Source organism: Tachysurus fulvidraco, chromosome 1, assembly GCF_022655615.1.
Source record: "Tachysurus fulvidraco isolate hzauxx_2018 chromosome 1, HZAU_PFXX_2.0, whole genome shotgun sequence".
NCBI lineage: Eukaryota > Metazoa > Chordata > Actinopteri > Siluriformes > Bagridae > Tachysurus > Tachysurus fulvidraco.
In genome coordinates, this window is record NC_062518.1 from 8,300,963 (window position 1) to 8,322,131 (window position 21,169).

General features: G+C 38.1%; 1 protein-coding gene across 1 annotated transcript in view; it reads right to left on the reverse strand.

The window, feature by feature from the left end:
- si:ch211-186j3.6 (neural-cadherin) overlaps positions 1 to 21,169 on the reverse strand; it is a 217,331-nt gene that overhangs the window by 78,529 nt on the left and 117,633 nt on the right. The window contains exons 16-21 of the mRNA XM_027137161.2: positions 18,964 to 19,107; positions 15,777 to 16,060; positions 13,340 to 14,963; positions 11,493 to 11,586; positions 9,033 to 9,217; positions 3,795 to 4,021 (exon numbers count right to left, since the gene is read on the reverse strand). Of these exons, the coding sequence (XP_026992962.1) occupies positions 3,795 to 4,021; positions 9,033 to 9,217; positions 11,493 to 11,586; positions 13,340 to 14,963; positions 15,777 to 16,060; positions 18,964 to 19,107 (2,558 nt within the window). The remainder of the gene's footprint in view (positions 1 to 3,794; positions 4,022 to 9,032; positions 9,218 to 11,492; positions 11,587 to 13,339; positions 14,964 to 15,776; positions 16,061 to 18,963; positions 19,108 to 21,169) is intronic.

Below are 21,169 nucleotides of genomic sequence, written 5' to 3' on the forward strand. Positions count from 1 at the left end.
TTTAAAACTACACTGGTCTCATTACCTGTATCATTACTGGGGAGCCTGGAGCCTAGCCCAGGGGAGAAGAAGCACAAAGTAGGGGACACCCTGAATGGGGTGCTAACCCACTGCACAATTACACACAAACTCAGCAATTTAGAGATGCCATGAAGCCTACAATGACATGTACTAGAACTGGAGGAGGAAAGCAGAAAGCAAAGGTTTTGGAGGACATGCAAAGAACACTTCATACACACACACACACACACACACACACACACACACACACACACACACACACACACACACACACACACACACACACACACACACACACACACACACACACACACAGCAGTAGTTAGTTATTGAAGCCCAATCCCCAAAGGAGTTTATTTCTACACTGAAGCACAAAACTCAACAGTATGAACAGTACAATAATAAATTTAAAGTCTCACTTTTATTATAATGAAAGTCTTTTCACTGGGAAATGAAGGATGACTCCTAGGAATGACTGACAACCCTAACCTTAAGTCTCGACTCATTTGTGAAGATCTGATATGATTATAATCATTTACCCCAATACAAAGTACTGAGTTAATTTTTACTAATTTTTACTAATTTAATTAAGGTTTAGTTAGGGTAAAAGAACAGCTCTTGTCAAACCCAAATCTTAGCCCAGTTAATGACAGACTTCTCTGTACATCCAAAAATAAAGTTTGGTGATCCACAAGGCTCTGCTTTAGGACCATCTTTATATGTGTGACAGTTGTTTAAAAACATTGGATTATCTTGATCATGCACAGCTTAATGCTTCAGCAAAGCCTGATAATGGTCCTCAAATTGAGAAACATATACAGAATATTACACAATGGATACCAACTAACCTCTTCCTACAGTACTTAATCCCAACAATTTCTACTACACTAGGGCCTGAGTGACATCTAATAGTACCTGAGGAGACATTTGTACTACTATGATCCATCATGTCTGGTTAGATCAAAAGCTGCAGGTTCTTTTATATTACCCAGAATAATGAAATCTACAATATAGGTTGAGCTTTTTTTCCTTCAAAACCCCAGGCTATGGAATAGTCTTCCTGTCTACCATGTTGAGGACTTAGACTCATTCTCATCTTTTAGTGTAAACTGCAATCCATGCTATGTTTAATCAGGACTGTTATTTCTTTTGATGGTAGAACAGCAGAACAGCATTGTTCTATAGTGCTTTTATCCAGGTATCACCTTCCAGCTCTCCCTTCATGACCTATGATTACAATGCACGCCATTTAAACCACAGTAGGATAAGAGCATAACTAATGATCTCTATATGTAGAGCTGTATGTAAGATCCTGACACACTTCTACTCATATCATCCACGGAACATGCGTGATTCATCCTGATGAATCATACAAGTAACCTCAGAACTCATGCTCTGTTCCTCTACCTTCTTTATCTGGAATGTTGTGCGTTTGTGATTCAACTTCTGCTGCCAATACTGGTTCGGCTTCTATAACCTAGTCTTCCTGAAAGAACTAAATACCTCAGACTCACCTTCCTAATTTATTAACCTCACCTTGCTTGGAGAGCAGCACAATTTTAGAGTCATTAAGATTATCCTATGTTCATCCCACAACTATGAACAATATGATTACACCATATATGCATTCCATATTCTTTTAACACCATTATGGCCTTTGCATCTCTTTACTATGTATGTCTGCTTTTGTAATGATAAAAATTATTAAAGAAAAATATGGGTTTTTTTTTTTCAGTGTGGTTCATTTCTAAGCTTTTTCCTAATGCCATCTAAGGTTAGATCTAGGATTTCAGTAGGGCTGAATTTTGACACTGTACAGTATATTGTTCAACCTTCACTAAAGTTCAGTTCAATGTCCTGTAAACATGTAAAATCTGTATTTTAAATAGCTCTTATCAGCCAGTTATTCTGGCTTATGTACGTAATGTACAGCTTATTCTGTACATTACGTCTGACTGAATGGTGTGAGGTTACATGATGTGTTTTGTGACAGAGCATTAAATAGTTTCTGAATGTGTATTTACTTGCCATTTACACTAATCCGCATGTTGTAGAAGTGCACATCGTAAAAAATGTTTTGAAATGTCTTGCAACAAGCAGCTTGCACTATCGATCCCCATTAGAGACTGCTCTATATTCCCACTCCCTCAAACCCATTCTGCAGCTTTTATGCTGAATGAATACAGGAAGAACTCCTGAGGAACTTTAAGATGGAAGGGTTTTTTTTCCCCTCATCTTCTGAAATGTCAGTATGTGTGTGCACTTTCACTGATAATCGCAAAGGTATTCTGAACATAACTGTCCATGGGGATGGTAGGTAAAGGGAGCATGATAGAAGGATGAACCTCTGGGATTTGAGTGACATGCCCCTCGAAATGCTTCCTTTATCCCAGCAGGCCACAGGAGAATCATGGGATGTTCAAATCTGAGCATGTTCGGGGAGAAGAAAGATTGAGGAAGCTAAAATCTCAGAGCTCATGGAAGAGGATTAGTCAACACTGGAAAGTGAGATATACGGGTGGGGGGGAGGGGGGTGGGGGGGGGAGTCTGTCTCCATTTTGTCATCCACCCTGAGCTTATCTGACATACAGACAGCCATCATGGTCGCCAAAAATAAAGCAATTACTTGGGAGGTTTAAATCTTCGCATGAAATAACATTCCCTCGAATCTTTTTTTTTCCCATTTATATCTGGAATAAAGTCAATGCAGCACTCACATACAAACGACTTTTCACTATTCTAAAGAAAATCTATACGCTCCATTTCCATAGTATTTTCAATAAATTGAGGAAGAACAAAGTAGGCATTACATATTAATCAGGTGCTTCTAGTAAATATTCAGTATCTCCCTAAACTTTTTTGGCTCTGAATAATGAAAGCAAGAACCAGCAGAGGCAAGAGAATATGGGATCAAAACAAGTCAGAAAAAAAGAAAGTGGGTCTTTTGTGTAGTATTTCCTGTAATTAGAATGCCAAACACTGCTAACCCTAGGTCTCCTCTTCATCTGTACTGCCCCTTCTTGCTCATCTCTATAGCTCTCTCCCATCTTTATACTTCCTCTCTCATTCTGATCAACGTCCGTCCTCTGAGGAAGAGCGCATTCAAATAAATTGCTGTAGGCTGCATGAAAATCACACCTGAAGTCTTCCTCTGCTTCTCTGTGGTTAAACCGTTTTATATTTGCAGAAGAGAGGCAGGATAGCAGCACAATTCACTGAAAAGAACTGGTAGCCTATGGCAGAATGATCCCAAAAGGGCTTTTAATCTAAGTAATTAAGCTGAAGTAAAGAACATGTCTCAAGCCTTTTCAAGCATGCTTGAGGGAACGTTGCTCATCTTATAGCCCCACATCTACAGTACAGGCAACTGGAAGAGCAATCATGCCAAGCTTAAGTAATTGAGACAGCAGTTCTAACTGTTGTACTTCTGTTGTGTGCCAGGTCATATATTTATAGCAAGCTCACAGACAAAGCTAGCATACAGCTTGCTGATGGCAACAAGAAGTAATTATCATGTAAACAGAGCTTACAAAAGAATAAAAAACAACAACACTGATAAGCAGACACAGAACGATTATTTCAAAAACTTCTAATCCTGACCTGGAAGCTGCATACTATATAAAAGGGGAAAAAAAAACAAAATCCTCCCATTGTTTATTGCACTGTGAGTTGCGAGTCCAGGATAATAAAAGGCATTCCACACGGAGAGATATTGAAGCTTACCCCTCCGTATCTGTATGTAATTGTACATGAAACCAGGGCAGAAACCTTACCTTCTGTTTATGAGCAGCAAGATATCCATGCAGTCTCTCGGCACGCTGGAAAGGAGTACCAAGCACTGAGAATCGCACATCCAGGGTTCTGTCTCGCACTTCTATAAGGCTGAAAATATTAACATCCTCTGTGCCAACAGACAACATCTCCGACAGGAAGTCTCCCAACAACTCATATCTGCTCCGTAGACCCCCTCGCTGTTCCATGAACTCTTTTGCGGTGATGTCTGTGGAACAGAACACACAGAGAATAGAACAGTCCGGTTGATTTTTATTCCTGACAATTAGACCATCTTGATTGCTGGACAATGTAGCTGAAATATGGCTGTGAAATGATGACAAACTATCTAGAAACTTAACTGCAACTCACTCCTCTGGTCTTAGTAGGTCCATGTTCATCCAGAGACTGAAATGTTACACAGGGATTGCATATGGCTGACTGTCTTTGGGGCAATTTTAGCTCAAGTTTGAAAGAACTAAAGCCTGAACAAACCTACTGTGTATATCAGTTTGTATGGTATAAATAAGCATAAACAGACACAAGTAACTGCATGAAAGGAATCCTGAATGGTACTGGCTTTCAATGCATATATAATAATTCTATACACTGAGTGGGCTATAAAGCTTAACAAGAATGGTTTCATACAGTATATGTGATGGCAAATTGTAGAAAATTTATTTTAGCTCTCAAGATCCTAAGCAGCCATCAACTGAACTGCCTGCTGTTTGGACACACACAGTTGAAAGAAAAAAAAATCAAATTAAAGCTCAATGTCATGTTTTATCCAAAGGAGGACCAGTAGAGGTCAGAAACCGAGGCATCTGCAGAATAGCACTCATAAAAAATGCATTCGCACGTTTTGCCCTCCTCAACATGTTCGTCTATCATTAAGTGAAGTCAGCGCCCGGCGATCGCTGCACTTCCAAATTGAAGCTGACAGGCTGCATCCGATAATGCAGGCTTGTGCAAACACAGCGTTCGCTGTCAACATAGGGGTGGCTTACTCTTTCGGTCTATGGTCTCACCTTTGTTGGCATGGATTGAAAGGCATAGCATTATGGACAAACAGCCTAAATGGTCTGCTTCTACAGGCTTCACAAATAAACTTCAAGTTCCCAGCTTATATCTATTGATTTACTGGCCCAAGCATTCACCAAGATGAGCTGCCAAAGCATACTCTAACTTTCCACTAGCATTCTGTAATTGGGATGTCTTTTCTTTTTGTGTGGCTTTAGGAAGCTGGTGACCTGCTTCTCCAGAGGAGGTGTTAGTGTGTTAGTCCATGTATCACTCAGAACATCTTCTAGCAGGGTAAAGCTTCCTTAGGGCTATTTTTAGAGAGTAACAGAGTTCTCCTGGGACGCCTATTGATGCTTCGGAGCACATAGGCATGGGAGAGCATGTTGAGAGAATTTTGGAGAGATTCAGAGCTTTAATGAGATCAGGATATTGTCAGCTCCACTCAAACAGGCTTGTGCATACTGTGCAGGCTTACAGTATGTATACAATATCCTGTATACTGCCACAGAGCACTAGACAAGATGTTGTAAGTCTTTCATATAAAAAAATAATTGTATAATTTTATCTAAGAGCATTGGTTCCTTTTGGGAATTTGTCTTTTGTTTGCATCTCAGTTGGGGTCTTTGTGTATGTACTGGAGTATGAGTCATGACAAGTTTGCATGTGGGTGTATAAGTGTAAGTGAATGAGTGCAATAGAGAATGAGAGCCAGCATGCTTTCACAGTTTTCACAGTCCTCCTTTGACAGCTGGCTTAAACAGTGTGTGCATCAGAACAGCACAGTGAAGGTTGTTTGAGCCTGAAGAGTGTCACACAGAGACCAGCAAACACACAGAGACCGGCAAAAATGGCACACCTTCTGCTCCCATCGCAAGTGGTACTGGGACTGATATCCAGGTATGACCAAACAGTACCTCCACTGATTCCATGGGCTCTGAGCATGTTCAGTATGCCATAAGCTATTCTACAATGCTGAAATGTTCTACATATTACAAATGTTGAAACAACGTTGCTGGTGTAGCAGGTAGTGTTGTCTCCTTTGTGGCTCCAGGGTCTGTGGCTGGATCATGAGTTCAGATCACTGTTAGCATAGACTTTCTGTAAATGTGTCGAAGGAGGATAAGTGACGACGATTGTGCCGTGCGATGGATTGGAATCCCATCCGAAGTGGACTCCTGCACTTGAATCCCAATCATAGTCTCAGGATTGTGACACTTAACAGGATAAAGTTTAATCAAAGTTAAAGTTTACAGCCATGAAAAATCTCCAAGATAGTCTTGAGTTAATCAGCTGTTGATGGTTTGCACGATATAACCGGTCCTTTCTTCATACAAGAATGTATTAACTCATGTATTCACTAATGTACAACCGTTCTGTGTCTGTTTAGTTTTGTAAATAGGTTTTAATTTATTCATCTTTCCAAGTGCCCATGACCTCAAACCATAGACAAAGCACAAAAATAAATGTTTTTAACATCAAACGTGTCCATACTAGCAGAGCCATTGCTTCAGAATTGGTCATTTAAAATAAATAAATAAATAGATAGATAGATAGATAGATAGATAGATAGATAGATAGATAGATAGATAGATAGATAGATAGATAGATAGATAGATAGATAGATAGGTGAGTAAGCAAGCAAGAAAACAAGTAAGTAAGTAAATAAATAAATAAATAAAAATTACACCCTCATTAAGAACTTATGAGTAATATTAGTCATATAAGTCATATATATTCATATGCACTCTCTACTTATGAATCTATTCTATATCTTTCAAGGAATCAGAGATGGATTCAAAGAACATTTCTAAGTGTAAAACACAAGTACATGGAAGTACTTTAAAAATATACTCTAAAAGAACTTTAATCCAGAACCACATGGATCTATGCAACAATATATTTTTAGGAGCCATCAGATATGTCAAGAGAAAAGGACACACAGGATCCTCAGAGAAAAGAATTTAGCATTAAATATGATTTAAGAGGAGTTCAAGCTACGGTGAGCTGGAAGACAGTGATGATTAAGTGTCCATTAATGAGACCTTGAGATAGAGCAGGGGTTGGTGCACTAATCACACTTAATAACTGCAGAAATTTTTCCCAAATTCTCGTTTTATCGATCCCAAAAATCTATACCTTAACACACAATTCTTGACAAAAGTGGAGGATGAGAATAGATGAGACATTCTAAATGTTTTTTTTTTTCATGATAAAAAAAATGTCTCAGGTGTACGTGTTTGAATTTTCTCATCTTTATGCCTGTGTTCCACATATTTTACCTTTCAGTCATGTTTACCTGCAAATTTGACAAAAAAGACAATAAAATAAGCTTTAATCTTCAGAAAGCAGAATTCTAAAAAAAGAATTCTAGCTTTGCTGCAGTCAATATTAGTTTTTTAAATGGGATTTCAAATGCCAAGGACGCTGGGATTAACAGTATGAAGAGAATAGGAGCCTTTATTTGTCACATACACATCATAGCACAGTGAAATTTTTTCATTGCATGTCCAACTTCTTTTACAATTCCAACCTGTGAAGATGGGGTCAACAGTGGCAGCTTGGTGGCACTGGGGCTTGAACCCCAATCCTCCGATCAACATCCCACAGCCATAACCACTTGAGCCACCACCACCCACCTTTTGATCCAGTAGGTCTACCCATTACTCTGAAAGCTGGCCTTCACTGTGTGTTTGGTTAGGATTTGTTAAGGCATGGCAAGTGGCAGATTGCATAATATTTACCTGTAAATGTGAAAGCTGCTGTCTGAGAATGAAGTTTTATGTTTATCATATTTTTATGGACTAAAGCAAACACACACACACACACACACACACACACACACACACACACACACACACACACACACACACACACACACACAAACACAAACACGCGCACACACGTACATATTTTATACATACACACAAGGAAAGAAATATTAAGAAATAATATAATGCAATATGTATTTAATGTATGTAATATTCATACATTCAGAATAGCTGATGCCCATCATGACAATTATAATGAAATTAAATAGATTAAGATATAAAGTGAGTTTATATAAACTTATAAAAAATAGCATTTTTTTTGTTCTCAAAATATTTGTGTCAATAACAATGAATAGTTTACATTAAATAAAAGGACATCCTTAAAATAAACTTTTTTTCCTTCTTTCGGCTGCTCCCTGTTCGGGGTCACCTTTGCGGATCAAATGGTCCACATATTAGATTTGGCACAGGTTTTACACCGGATGCCCTTCCTGATGCAACTCTCCCATTTTATCTGGGCTTGGGACTGGCACTGAGAGTTAACTCTTCGGTGTCTGGGTTAGCTCCCTGCCTGGGAATCGAACCCGGGCAACGGCAATGAGAGCTCGTACTGCTGTCCACATTCTTAAAATTAATTTCTTTTCCTATATGTTGCCCTTGACTTTATTTAAATTGTTTAACATTTTCTTTCAAATAAAAGCTGTACAGTGTCCGAATGTGCATAGCACAAAACATCACCTATTACACGGGTTGTCTGTTTGTCTCATATAATGAAGGTATAAATAAGACTGGAGTTTGGTGTTCATTATAACTTCACATTTTCTACAAGGTCTTTACCACTCCCCTTTTCCCCTTTCTGTTTTTTTTCTTTTTTTCCCCCCAGTAGTCCTTAATATCATAAACTCCTTCAGCCATCACTTAATTTCAAGGCTGCTATCCTGCTGGGAGATGCTCTCTCTAGGATTAAAATGCTGATGGTTGTAAAGCCCCAAGCCACCCTACTGGCACCACTTTGGAATTTATTACACTATCACTTGACATGACCAACATTAAAGCTTGCTCTGATTACAGATCGGACATGCCAGCTTCGATTAAAACTGTGTCATTACTGCAGCTCTGTGCCATTATGTGACACCTACAACTTAAATCGACTCATGTCAGTGTGATGATCGAGTTTTATATTAAAGCTCTCTGAATCTCATTAGGCTATACAATGAGCGCAGGGTAATAGGAGATCTTTAAACATTATCAATTACTATACCATCACTGAGCTAAGGATCCTTACTATTTTCAAAGTGTAACTTTCATGAGAGTAAATAAATGGATGTGTTTGTTGTGTGCTGTGTTTGATTTCATCAGCAGGCTTGATATTGCTTTTTTTATTACAGTGAACTAAATCATTCGAATAATTACAGGAAAGTGTGCTTCTGAGAAAGAGTTGTACTGTACCTGCGAGACGAAGTGAAGCAGAGTTGTAGATGATCTCGTCTCGTAACTCTCGTACGTGAACGCTGACTCTCGACACAGCATCTGGCCATTCGCCATCTGACACACGAACCTGGAACTCGTAGGTGCCTGGTGGAGCGTTCTCTTTTATAACCAGAAAACCTGTGCGCTTGTTCAGGATGAAGTAACTGCAGGGGCAGAAGAAGGAAACAACTCATTATGTTTTGTAGTGTATGCATACATGTTTATGTGTGTGTGGAAGTACAAATGTTTGGACAGCTTACTTAGTCAATGTAATTATCCATATATTGTTTTGCATGCATCACGCTTTCACTTTTGTGATGAGGTTGCAACAATTTAATTTATACAATAATTAGTTCCGGACCACTAATTTGATTGTACTAATGGTGTACCAAGAGTGCTCATATTGAGTAGAACTGCACTCGGAGGTTTTCGGCGCTTGGATTCTAGCGATAGTCTGTTGCACTGAAATAGTTACTACAGCAGTTTTAGTGACTTCATTAAGTGGACAAGACAAACGCTAAATTTTTTATAAACAAAACTTTGGACTTAGGGTTAAATATGAATGCTCAACTGATGAAGAAGAAAAGGAAGAATAGAAGGCAAATTCACTGAAATTACCTTTAACAGGGATGTACAAATCAATGCGAGCTACAGTAGCTAGCAAGTAACACACTTGTGCAATATTTCTTAATTGATTTGCCTTAGCCTCCATACAGACCGTTATATCTAAGAGTTTTCTTGGTCTTCCAGTTCTTGACTTAACATGAGGTTCCAACTTAAGTGCAATGTAAATTGTGAACTAGCAAGTCCTAATATTTTTGTTTTGGGTCCCACTGCTTCAATTAGCTTTATTTCAGATCTTCAGTCAGCTGTTTAAAATAGCCCATGGTTGTTGAGTAGCTTTGTTGAGATTTTAACTTTAAAGAGTTAAATTTATTTTCCTCAGGAATTGTTCGTTATTATTCCTAATGACAATCATTTACCTGTCTAGCAAGTCCTAATGACTTTTAAGGCTTAAACAGGCCTAAAACCTTTACTTTTGTTTGTTTTTTTAGATTTAATTGAATATAAAATATTTATATTTACATAATATTTTCGTGTACAGGTCAAGAGTTTCATTTCATGTTCACATAATATATGAGAATTGGGAAAAGTTTGTCTCTCAGGCACATTCTCTGACTTTAAATATGGCCCACTGTACCTGATGTGTATAATTAATTACTCTGTTTTCTACTACATATGCTGTTTAACAACTGTGAGAGCTGGTGATATTTTATGTGCATTTTATGTAACTGTACTTGCTGAAACAGTGACTGCTATAGAGCCAATGACCTACTAGCAGGAATCCTATTGTTTACAGAGTAACAAAAAAAAAAAAAAAAAGCTTTTGACCAGTTCTCACATTTTGGCCTCATTGCTTCACTGTTTATAATGTTTAGGTGTCGTTAAGGAATAGAATGAACTGCTGTGTTCAATAAGCAAATCACATGTCTGTCCCACACAACAGAACAAATGGTCTATAGTCATTGGTTGTCTTATTAAATAAATATATTCATCTGTTAACAATGTTAACAAAAATATATTTTAGAAAATTGTAATGTTATAGTCACTCCCATTCAGTGTGAATTTCATAATTATATTAAAAAAGCTTATATGCTAAACAGTTCAGCCAAAGTTAAATAACAGAACCTGGCCATTTAAAAACCGTTTAACTGATGACAAACTAAATTTCAAAATAAAGAGAAAACTGACATTTTGGTCAAATAACCTCTAAGACCGGCGCTGACGGATACATATTCAGACTAAATGAAATGCCACTTTAAATTAAAGAAAAGGTGAAAGAGGGCATTGAGAACAGTCTCATGAACACGTGAGGTCAGGGAAGGTAGAGTGAGGTGAGGTAAGTTAAAGTGGGAGAGAAATGGAAGCGAGAGAGAGCAAGAGCTTCTCTAGAAGCTTCCTTCATCTTTAATTAGCAGCCCTGATAACTGGAGGGTGAATGGCCCTGCTTAGATGTGCTGATTTAAAATTCAAGGACCTGGCCATAAAACTGACAGAAACCTGATTGCTTCTTAAAATTTAACTTTATCCTGGCATCCAGCCTCCAAACCAACGGATGACTGCACAGATATCAGCATAGAGAGGAAGAGAGGGAGAGAAGGAGGAAATGGGGGACATCAGGAGAGTGCAGATCTGCGCTTAGACCTCTCAAGGCTAAAGCTGCCTCCATTAGAGTCCTCTTACACAGTCCTTAATCACACAGCCACTAAGGTGTCTAACATCAATAAAGAAGGAGGGAGGCACAAAGGAGACAAAAAAAATGTAGACAGAGAAAGAAAGAAGGACAGAGAGACACAAGGAGACAGAGCTAAGAAAAGTAGACAACAATGAGAAGATAACGAAACTAAAAAATAAATGAATGGTCTCTGTGAGTCTTACTTAGGAACATGTCCTTCAAATGTATAGGTTTTGTTGTCCCAGTCATCAGGATCTGGAGCATACACCTTTCCCAATACAGATGTCGGCATTCTCCCTGTACAGTAGGTACAAAATTTAGCATTTAGCATCTATATGTAATAAGAAATCCCATGAATTTTCCTATTTCCTATTAGTATCCTATTAATATCAAGTAATATTTTTTCTTACGATTGAACACGTCAAATTAATGTAAAATATGCCAAAGATACTTAATACAATGAGATAATGAGATACTAAGTCAAAGTACCACAGTTATTAAGTCAAAATGTATACATGCAATCTAATTGTTTCTCCGAGTCTCAGTAGGATAAGTTGTGCTTTCTCCACTTCATTAACACCAAGCCCCAATGCACAGATGGGCACACACTTTGTTGCTGTTACTACTCTTTTCAGAGACATAAATAACCTTGGAGTATTTTGTCTAACTTCTCAGGGTAATAAAGCAGAAATTGCACTATGCAAGCTTAACAAGCAGAACTATGCAGAACCTAACATGATGGAGAGGATTAAATGCGTTTCCACTTTGAAAAACTTTTACACTTATAACCAAACAGACCTGTTATTAATTAAGCCAAGGCATCTGTTTAGCTAGGTTTTGCTAGCAGGATCCTTAATGAAAATTAAATGCAAATTTTTTTTTAGGCACAAAACATTTTGACATTTTGGCTCTTTGCCACTGGTGTTTTTCAACCTAGCTAGGTGGGCTTAATGTATCCCAGCACTAGTAATCAATCCAGTTTCAGCCTGAGAGACTCACATCGGCACATTTACTTGTAAACAAAATAATTCATCATGCTTCCTGGAAACGAGCAGACACTAAGAGCTTTAATAGGCTAATAAACCTGATGCAAAACATACTGTCTAGTTCTCTTAAATGGAAGGTTTTTTAAACATCTCTTACATTTTTAGACATCCCTTTGCAAGAAAACACAGAACTGGCCTTGGTAGCTGCTGTGGTATATTTCTCGTTGGGCTTTAAACACTTTAATGGATCAAGCCATGCTTTGCTCTGGTTGCTATGCTTTTAGCACAAGGAGCTCTTGAGCAAAAACAGCCCCTCAAAACGTACAAGAATGAGGTCATCCAGCAGCTACATCAGCACTATTCTCTCATCTTTTCATCGCCGCTCACCTGAGAGCTCCAGCTACATCCATTTTTTTAAAGAAAATTAAACAAAAGCATTCCCAAAATACCAGGAAAAACTAACAAAGAACAAGAAGTCTATGGCACAAAAAAAAAGTGTATACTTTTCTAAAGACATAGATCTTCACTCAGAGACAATATTTGTTTTACATTGAGAATACCATTAAGATTTAAGACTTGCAAAGTCAGATTAGTTTGGATATAGCAATCACTTGTAGAGAATGTATTCAATTTGTTATAAGGTACAGATAAAAAGGGAAAGGTGGGCAAATGCCGTTAGTTTAGGTATGGTTGACAAATTCCCATTTATTAATGGATGTTGGTTATGATCACATAAATAAAAATCTTCCCATATAATGATGCCTCAGTTAATTACTTATAATGAATTCATTTAGCTATAATATGCCCTTCTGCATTGCAGTGAGGGTTAAATACAGTATGTACCCAAATGGTTGGTATATTTTTTTTAAGGAAAAAGATTCTACACCTTCTTGCACTGATGCTCACTGTTTTGATTAGCCAAAACAAATAACACCCTTAATGAAAATGTTCATTAGCTTGACTTAATTATAAAGAAAAATGAATCATTCAGTACCTTCACACACTATTAGTTGACTCCTAACAAACTAAGATGTGTTAGTTTAAACCTTAATATCTGCATTTACCTCTGTGACTGTTGAGATATATTGTCTTCTCCCCAGAAACATGGGCATGGTCATTCTTGTCACCGATAGTGATAGTGAGTGTGCTGGTGACTGTTTTGGGTGGGTTTCCACTGTCAGTCATGACAACTGGCAAGAGGAACTCCTTCTGTCTTTCTCGGTCAAAGGCTCTAAGGGCAGTAATGGTGGCTGTGTCATTCCTGTTATCTTGCAGGAAAAAGTCATTGCTGTAACGGTATTCAGGAGGGACAGAGAAGGAGAACGGTGAACCGTTTTCAACAGAGTCCCGATCGACAGCTCTAAGAAGCGTGGAGCTGGTGTTGAGATATACCAACTGAGGCCCTGGCATGTTCTCCCACACTACAGGTGAGTATGCAGTCTCAAACTCAGGTCCGTTGTCATTTACATCCAGCAGAGAGATGTGAATGGTGGCTGTGCCAGTCAGTGGAGGAGTCCCATGGTCAGTTGCAAGGATAATTAAGCTATGCTGGGCAGTAATCTCACGGTCAAGCTGCTCAGCCACAGTCACCAGACCGTTCTGGTCAACTGAAAAAAGACCATATGGGTCAGATTCAGGTGCTATACTGTAGCTAATATCCCTGTTCAGTCCAGAATCTGAGTCACTTGCGACTACTGAAGCAACACTTGTACCAATCAAAACATCCTCTCTAAGATCAGGAATTTGCAGGAAGTGAGGGATGAAGACTGGTGCATGGTCATTGCAATCCTCCACCTCTAATGTACAATGAATAAGGCTGGAATAGTCCAGATCCTCTACCTTAATGGTAAGATTGAAGCGTTGCTCACCTGGCCTCTCAAAATCTAATCGTTTCTTGAGCCGAAGGGTTCCTCGTTGCTCCTGCCGGTGACTCACCATGTAGAACTTCTGCTCTGGGTCTCCGGAAACCACACTAAATGTCAGCTGACCATTCTCACCAGCGTCTGCATCCTCAGCAACTAGGTCAAGCAGGGCAGTGTTGGGCTCACTGCTCTCAGGGATCCGTGCTGAACAAGAGCGGTCCAAGAAACGAGGAGTGTGGTCATTCACATCTGTTACATGGATGGCGGCAGTAGCCGTGCCTGTCATTCCACCTCCATCCCTGGCTTCCACCACTAGGAGGTATGACTCTGTCTGTTCTCGGTCCAACCCAGCCTTGGCCAATGAGATGGTTCCAGTAGCCGGGCTGATGGTAAACATGTCCACCCCACTGTTGCTTCCACTCAACGCTGCATTACCAACAATTCTATAGGATAGTACAGCATTCTGCCCTACAGCTGCATCATCCAAATCAGTGGCAGTCATCTCCATAACGGAAGTGCCAGGTGGGGAGTTTTCAGCCACATCTCCATGACAGTTGTCTGGTGCACAGGCAAAGATGGGAGCATTGTCATTAATATCCCACACACTAATGATGACATCAGTAAATCCAGTCAGGCCTTCGCCACCTTCATCTGTAGCTAAAACCACAAAGCGCCATACAGCCCGTGCCTCTCGGTCCAATGTCCTCTGGGCATAGATCTTTCCTGTCACCTCATCAATGATGAATTCACTTTCTGCTCCCTGACCATGCAGCGAGTAGCGCAAAGCCTCTTGGTCAGCATCCTTATCTGGGTCAGTGGCTGTTACCTGAAACATAAAACAGAATATCTTAGACATTTTTTTCATTGATACCTTTTCTTTGAAATTACTGAAGTCTGCTGACTTGGCCTCATGTGCTAAGAGCCTAAATCCCGCCCTTTGCAAAAGTAAAATTCTAGCAGGAAACAATAAACAAACAAATTAAAGCAAATATATATGCTGTACATATTTAAAAACATATATAAAATTGTAAATACAAAAAACACGTTCTAGTTACAAAATGAATGAAAAACGTTATCTCAAATCATGACGTCATCTGCTGAAATTCCATCTTTAAACTACTCCTTGATGAGACATTATACTAATTTTTTTTTTTTCCAAACTGTCCAAAAATCTGTTTATCTATTTCCTTGGTTTGATAAGTGCTTGTACAAAGACTTAAACTCTGAGTACTACTGTAACATGACTCATTTCCCTGCTCATTCAAAACAAATTATACACCAATTTTCATGACAGGATGCGGAATTCTGTAACATCCCTCAATTTTGGGGAAATTGGACTCACCAGCAACTCCCAAGGGTAAAACCGGCTTTGAAGAAATGACTCAACCTAATTCTATGCTGTCCGGAAATTCTTCATTTTGTTTAATGTTTAATGGTTCTGTAGAGGTTTTGATTAAGAACATATTTACCTAGTTCTAAAGCATACTATAATTTGCTAAATGGAAATGTATATCCATGTATAAAAGCTTCCTCCACCCATACATTTTCTTCTTAGACACATGATAAAAAAAAAACAAACAAAAAAAAAACAGTACCAATACCAATCCTCTATTACATATTGTGGAGATAAATAAGTCACCTGCAGTACAAACACTGGAGAACCATCCAGCTCCTCTGTCACACTGCCGTAGTACTCATTGACAGAGAACACGGGTGCCTCGTCGTTCTTATTCACCACGTTGACGACCACAGCGGTGTAGTCCTCCCACTTTCCATCTGAGGCCAGCACGTAGAGTTTGTAACGTTTGGTTTCTTCATAATCCAGTGGTTGGGCGATAAAGATGGTGCCCACCTCAGGCTCCACATCAAAGACACCCCCTGTGTTACCTGCAGTAATCTGGTAGCGTAGCTTAGCATTGGCACCTTTAAAACAATATAGTCATTATAAGTTTTCTAAACTACCCCAAATAACAGATACGATTATATTTTCTGATAATGCTTTAGACCATTGCATAATAATTAATAAATATAAAGGCATGTATGTATTTATTCAGTAAGATTTCCAGCTTATTAGTGCAATATACAATACTGTTGTTGTTTTCTCGTTCTCCTTAATAACGTTTTTCTGAAAACTGGCAGGCTAATTAATCATTAGTAAAATGATTAACTATAAAATAGGTAATTATTTTTAATAATATATAAACGTATGTACAAAGAAAGACATTAGAATTTACACAGATTTAAATACTAATGAGCAATTTAGTTTATATAAAGAGTCATTTTCAGGAGTATATAGCACCTGGAATACAAATAATGAATAAATGAACTAGAAATTAAGCACTAATACTGCTTCTAAATAACTGCTGTAACTATTTACCTGTATATGCACAGCCTAATATGCTGTATTGTTGATCTTTTTTTTTTGCTCGTTTAGCCCTTAATACTAGATGCTTCTAGGTTTTTTCAGCTGGCATCAGCTGACGTTACAAGCAAAAGCAAATAATTCGATAAAAAAAAAAAGATAAATAAAAGGGAACTATCTGACCCTACCTAAACATTGTCTCTCGAAAGTCAAGCTAGCCATGCAGATCTAGATTTGGCATATAGTCTTATTTTCTTTATGACTGTGTTTCCCACATGTGAAAATGTAGCTCTAAATAAATGAAGTCGATTACATTACTGGCAGGTTAATAAACTATAGCAGAGCCAGAATGTGTTCCAAATCATGAAGCAGGAGCTGAAATCTCTAGATCAATAGAATACAAAGGATACGGCATGAGTCAGACAGGTCATTCTTAATCTTGCATCCTCTACAGTGTCTTCAAACATTAAAAACTATATATATATACTGCTGTAAATATTTTTTTCATGCTACTGTTGTTCCGCCTTCAACTCAAGGCACCTCTCATTTCTCTGCTGAAAGACAGATAACAAACAGGACACAATGCACTCACTTCAAATCTAAATTTTGATCTCACTATCGCCCTAAGCAACTCTGATAAATTACAAGAAGTATCATGTCGTTATCATTTTGGAGGTTAGTGCTTTCTCAGGACTTTTATGAAAAGGGATAAGCGCAAAGTAAGCTAATACTCACTGACATCACCAGAAGCCATTATGGAAGATCAGTTTAAGACTGATGTCTGTAATGAGGCTAAAGGCCCTGATAAATGCCTGATGATCAGCACAGCAGCTTCTCACATCACCACAAGCACACCAGATGCAACAGAGCAGATGATTCACACAGGGAATTATGGACCTGACACGGCTAGCCAATGAGAAATGAGCGATGTCTTGACTGCGACGTGCTGCCGTCTGGATAGATTTACATGTGCAAGGGAAATGAAAGAGAGATTATCTAATTTTTTTTCATGTGCGTGCAGTGTGCATATTACAGCACCTGTGTACGTGAGAGTGTGTGAGAGCCCCAATCGTAAAATGAGCAAAACCAATACAAACATCAAAAACAGAAAATTTCATTTTCTGAATTTCAGAGAAACTGTTTAGTTTGCGAGAACAAAAATATTCTCAGAAGAACTTATTAAGAAAATGGTATTTTGTGGCTCAAAGTAAAAGCATTCTATCATCTGGAGATTGCACAGTTTTTGCACATTTTGCATGTGTTATGTAAGGAATAAAACCACCAAGGGTCATGAAAGTAATCGAATAGAGCTTGGGATAATACTGTTACCACAAATGAAGTATTTTCTTATAACAGCACATCCTGGAGTATTGTATTTCTCTTATATTACAGTGATTTGCAATGAAAGTACAACTTTTTATCTTTTCATAAGCAACACTTACTTCATATTGTTTTCATTTATAGTTCCATTTAGTGCTGTTCCTGAGAATGACTTGTTACAATAGAAACAAAAACATACTGTAACAAAGGACACTGATTTCATCCCATAATTTGAACTAGAACCAAGATAACTGTTAAGAGCATGCTACTGTATTAAAGGGGTGGTAAAACACGTTTTTTAGAAAGGCTTGATTGTGTTTGTGGGGTGCACTGTAACATATGTTCATGCTTCGTTTAAAAAAAAAAATGCATTATTTTTCATATATTTTACCTTTATTCTACACTGTCTCTGATGGACTTGTAAAACGGTCTGATGGCTTCCGGGTTCTATGAAGCCAGTCCCTCAAAAATAGCAATGGGCTTTGATTGGTTAGCTGGGCCAGTGTGTTGTGATTCACTAACCGCCTAGTTAACTCTTCTCCACAGCAATATAAAATATTGCCCCCCCTTTAATATTCACGGAGGAGGGGTTTATGTAAATATCGGGGTTAGTGACGTCAGCAAACCTGGAGGAATGTCGTGTAGTCCTGCTGTTTGCTGTAGTCCTTAGAAATGGATTTCTTTAAAAGCAAACATCTCCCTTTGCTTAAAACTTTGAACATTCGTGTTTTACCTATATATATATATATATATATATATATATATATATATATATTTCTTATTATTTTATTTATTTTAACCAGATGACAATAATTTTAACATTTATAACAGTAAAGAGGTAATGTTAGGGGCTTTTTATGTTGATTTCATTGTGTGCTTTCATCGTTTCATTGTTTTTTGAACCCTCAAAAATAGTACTAGTAAAAAAAAAACCTGCTATAGAACTAATCATTCCTTAGCTTCATTCCATTTATATGCTGACAAATGTACACAACAGTGAGGAGTGTGTGCTGTAAATCGAAAGTTGCCCTTTCAATGAATGAAGTTAGTGCAGAATTTCTATAACCTCTCATCTTCCCTGCACACAGTTAGCCATGACCTATGTACCTGTATGTATTCACACGTCATCTTAATTCTGGTTTACCTTCATCTTCATCATTGGCACTAACGGTGAGTATGGTGAAGCCGACATCTGCGTCTTCATCCACATCAACTTCATACACCGTCTGTGCGAAAACTGGCTTGTTATCGTTCACGTCACTGATGAAAATCCGCACATATGCCGTATCTGAGGAAGACAGCAAACACACATGAGATTAAACATATGTCTGTGATCTTAGTCTATCAATCTATATGCTTTTTTCATCTTACTGAACTCATTCTTATCTTTCTACCTCCCTCTCTCGACGCATGTTTGTTTCACTTTGTTTCACCTTTTTTCCCTCTGTCTCTCTTTGGCTCCCACCTCGTGATCCTTTATCTCTATTTCTCATTTTTATCCTCTTTGTATTTTTACCTGCTGTGCGTCTCTACCTCTATCTCATTCCTCTTATTTCTGGGTTTTCGAAGCCTTAAGTATGTGATCGTTAGCATGGAGCCCTGGGGACCCAGCCTAGGAAGGGTTAAGTAGCAAGTATTGGGAAGGACATCCATTCCTTTCTCTAATATTGCTTCATTTGATATGACTTTCCAGAGAGACATGGTTTGCAGTATACTTCTCAGACCAATTATTTTAGGTTGTGGAGGCAGCTCATGTAAAGGTTATGGATCTAAACAACAGGGGAAAGCAAACTTTCAAAAATTATAATAATCACCCTGGTAGGCTTCAGTAGTCCAATAGACTCTAGCTGTATGTTTCAGTATGTGTGAGAATGAAAATGCTAAACACTGAAGCTGTCATTCACTGACAGTTTGACATGTTGTTCAGAGTTGCATTGTGAAGGCCTGGTCATGTCATTGCAGTACAAATAAACAAGCATCACTGGGCTTTGTCATTTCCTGCTCCGCTTGTCATGCCAATCACTCTGACTGTACTGGATAACTTCATTACATTGTTGTTCATAGGACCTGATGGACCTGCACTGAGTGTGAAAACAGGATCTTATGTAATTTGAACGTACTGTGTGACTAACTAAATACAAAGCCATTACATGTGTAGTGTCATCAACACTACAGACAGCTACACTTCACTATCATTCCCCATATACCACGGCTCATTAGAGCACATCACTACACCTTACAATAGACAGAATATCACAAAACATTATTGTGCAACACATCAGCAAGATGGCTGGTCATATATCCTTACAGGGAATGCACAGACTAATTTTCAAAATAAAGTCTATAGATCTGCTGTATTGCTGTGTTTTACAGTAGTTGTGACTTTAGAATATATATAGTTTTAAAAACTACAGGCATACCTATAATGATTTTTGTTTTCTTTTAATACAATCCAAAAATAAAGCTGCATCAATTTAAATTCTGTGATTTTTTTTCACAACGTACTGTATAATATACAGAATGCAAACCGATCTGTGCTATTTTGTGTTTCTGTCCTGTAGTATTTGTATTGCCTGTTTGCATGTCTTTTGTCTCACACTGTTGCACTAGGTTGCACGTGATGCCCACGACATGATGCACTTGACATTGTGTGGCTTAGACAACTTACTTTAAACCCTTACAGTAGCTCTATGTTATTAAATGTAGCACCATGTTCCTGGAGAAAAGTTGTTTCATTTCACTATGTAATATATATATATATACTTTTAAAAGTTCCAGTCATCTGTATAAAGTATGTAAGCTCTCTTCTCTGTTAAAATTATAATGTAATCTTTACTTTTCGAAATCTTACCTGATTACAAAGTGAGTTGATTGCACTTATGTCTATTTTGCCATGACAATGAAACATGAAACAACTTTAAATAGTCCAAAAAGCCTAAAACATTTTCATGTCATTTTGCTCAAGTGTTTTGATAAAGCGGAAATAAGTGTTATCAGAAAAAACTTATTTTGGCCCAAAAAATTGTTCCCTTTTGGCTAGTTCCCAAGATTGAGCCACAGCAACTGACTGTTCTGATGGAATTCCCATTAGTATTTTCAGCAGGGAAACAAATGAGATGCAGTGAATGTTACAGTTTTATTTTAGAAGACTGCACTGAAGAAAAATGCACCGTGATAGATGTGACAATTGTTGTATCTGAATCTGAAATTGTTGTCTTTGAATTGTTATAAGAAGCAACCGAACGAGGAAACAAGAACAATCTACACGGAAACAAAACTAGAGATAGACCGAGGGTATTTTCATAGTTCTTTTTTCCCTCAGACACCAGATTAACAAGTAGAATTTGCCT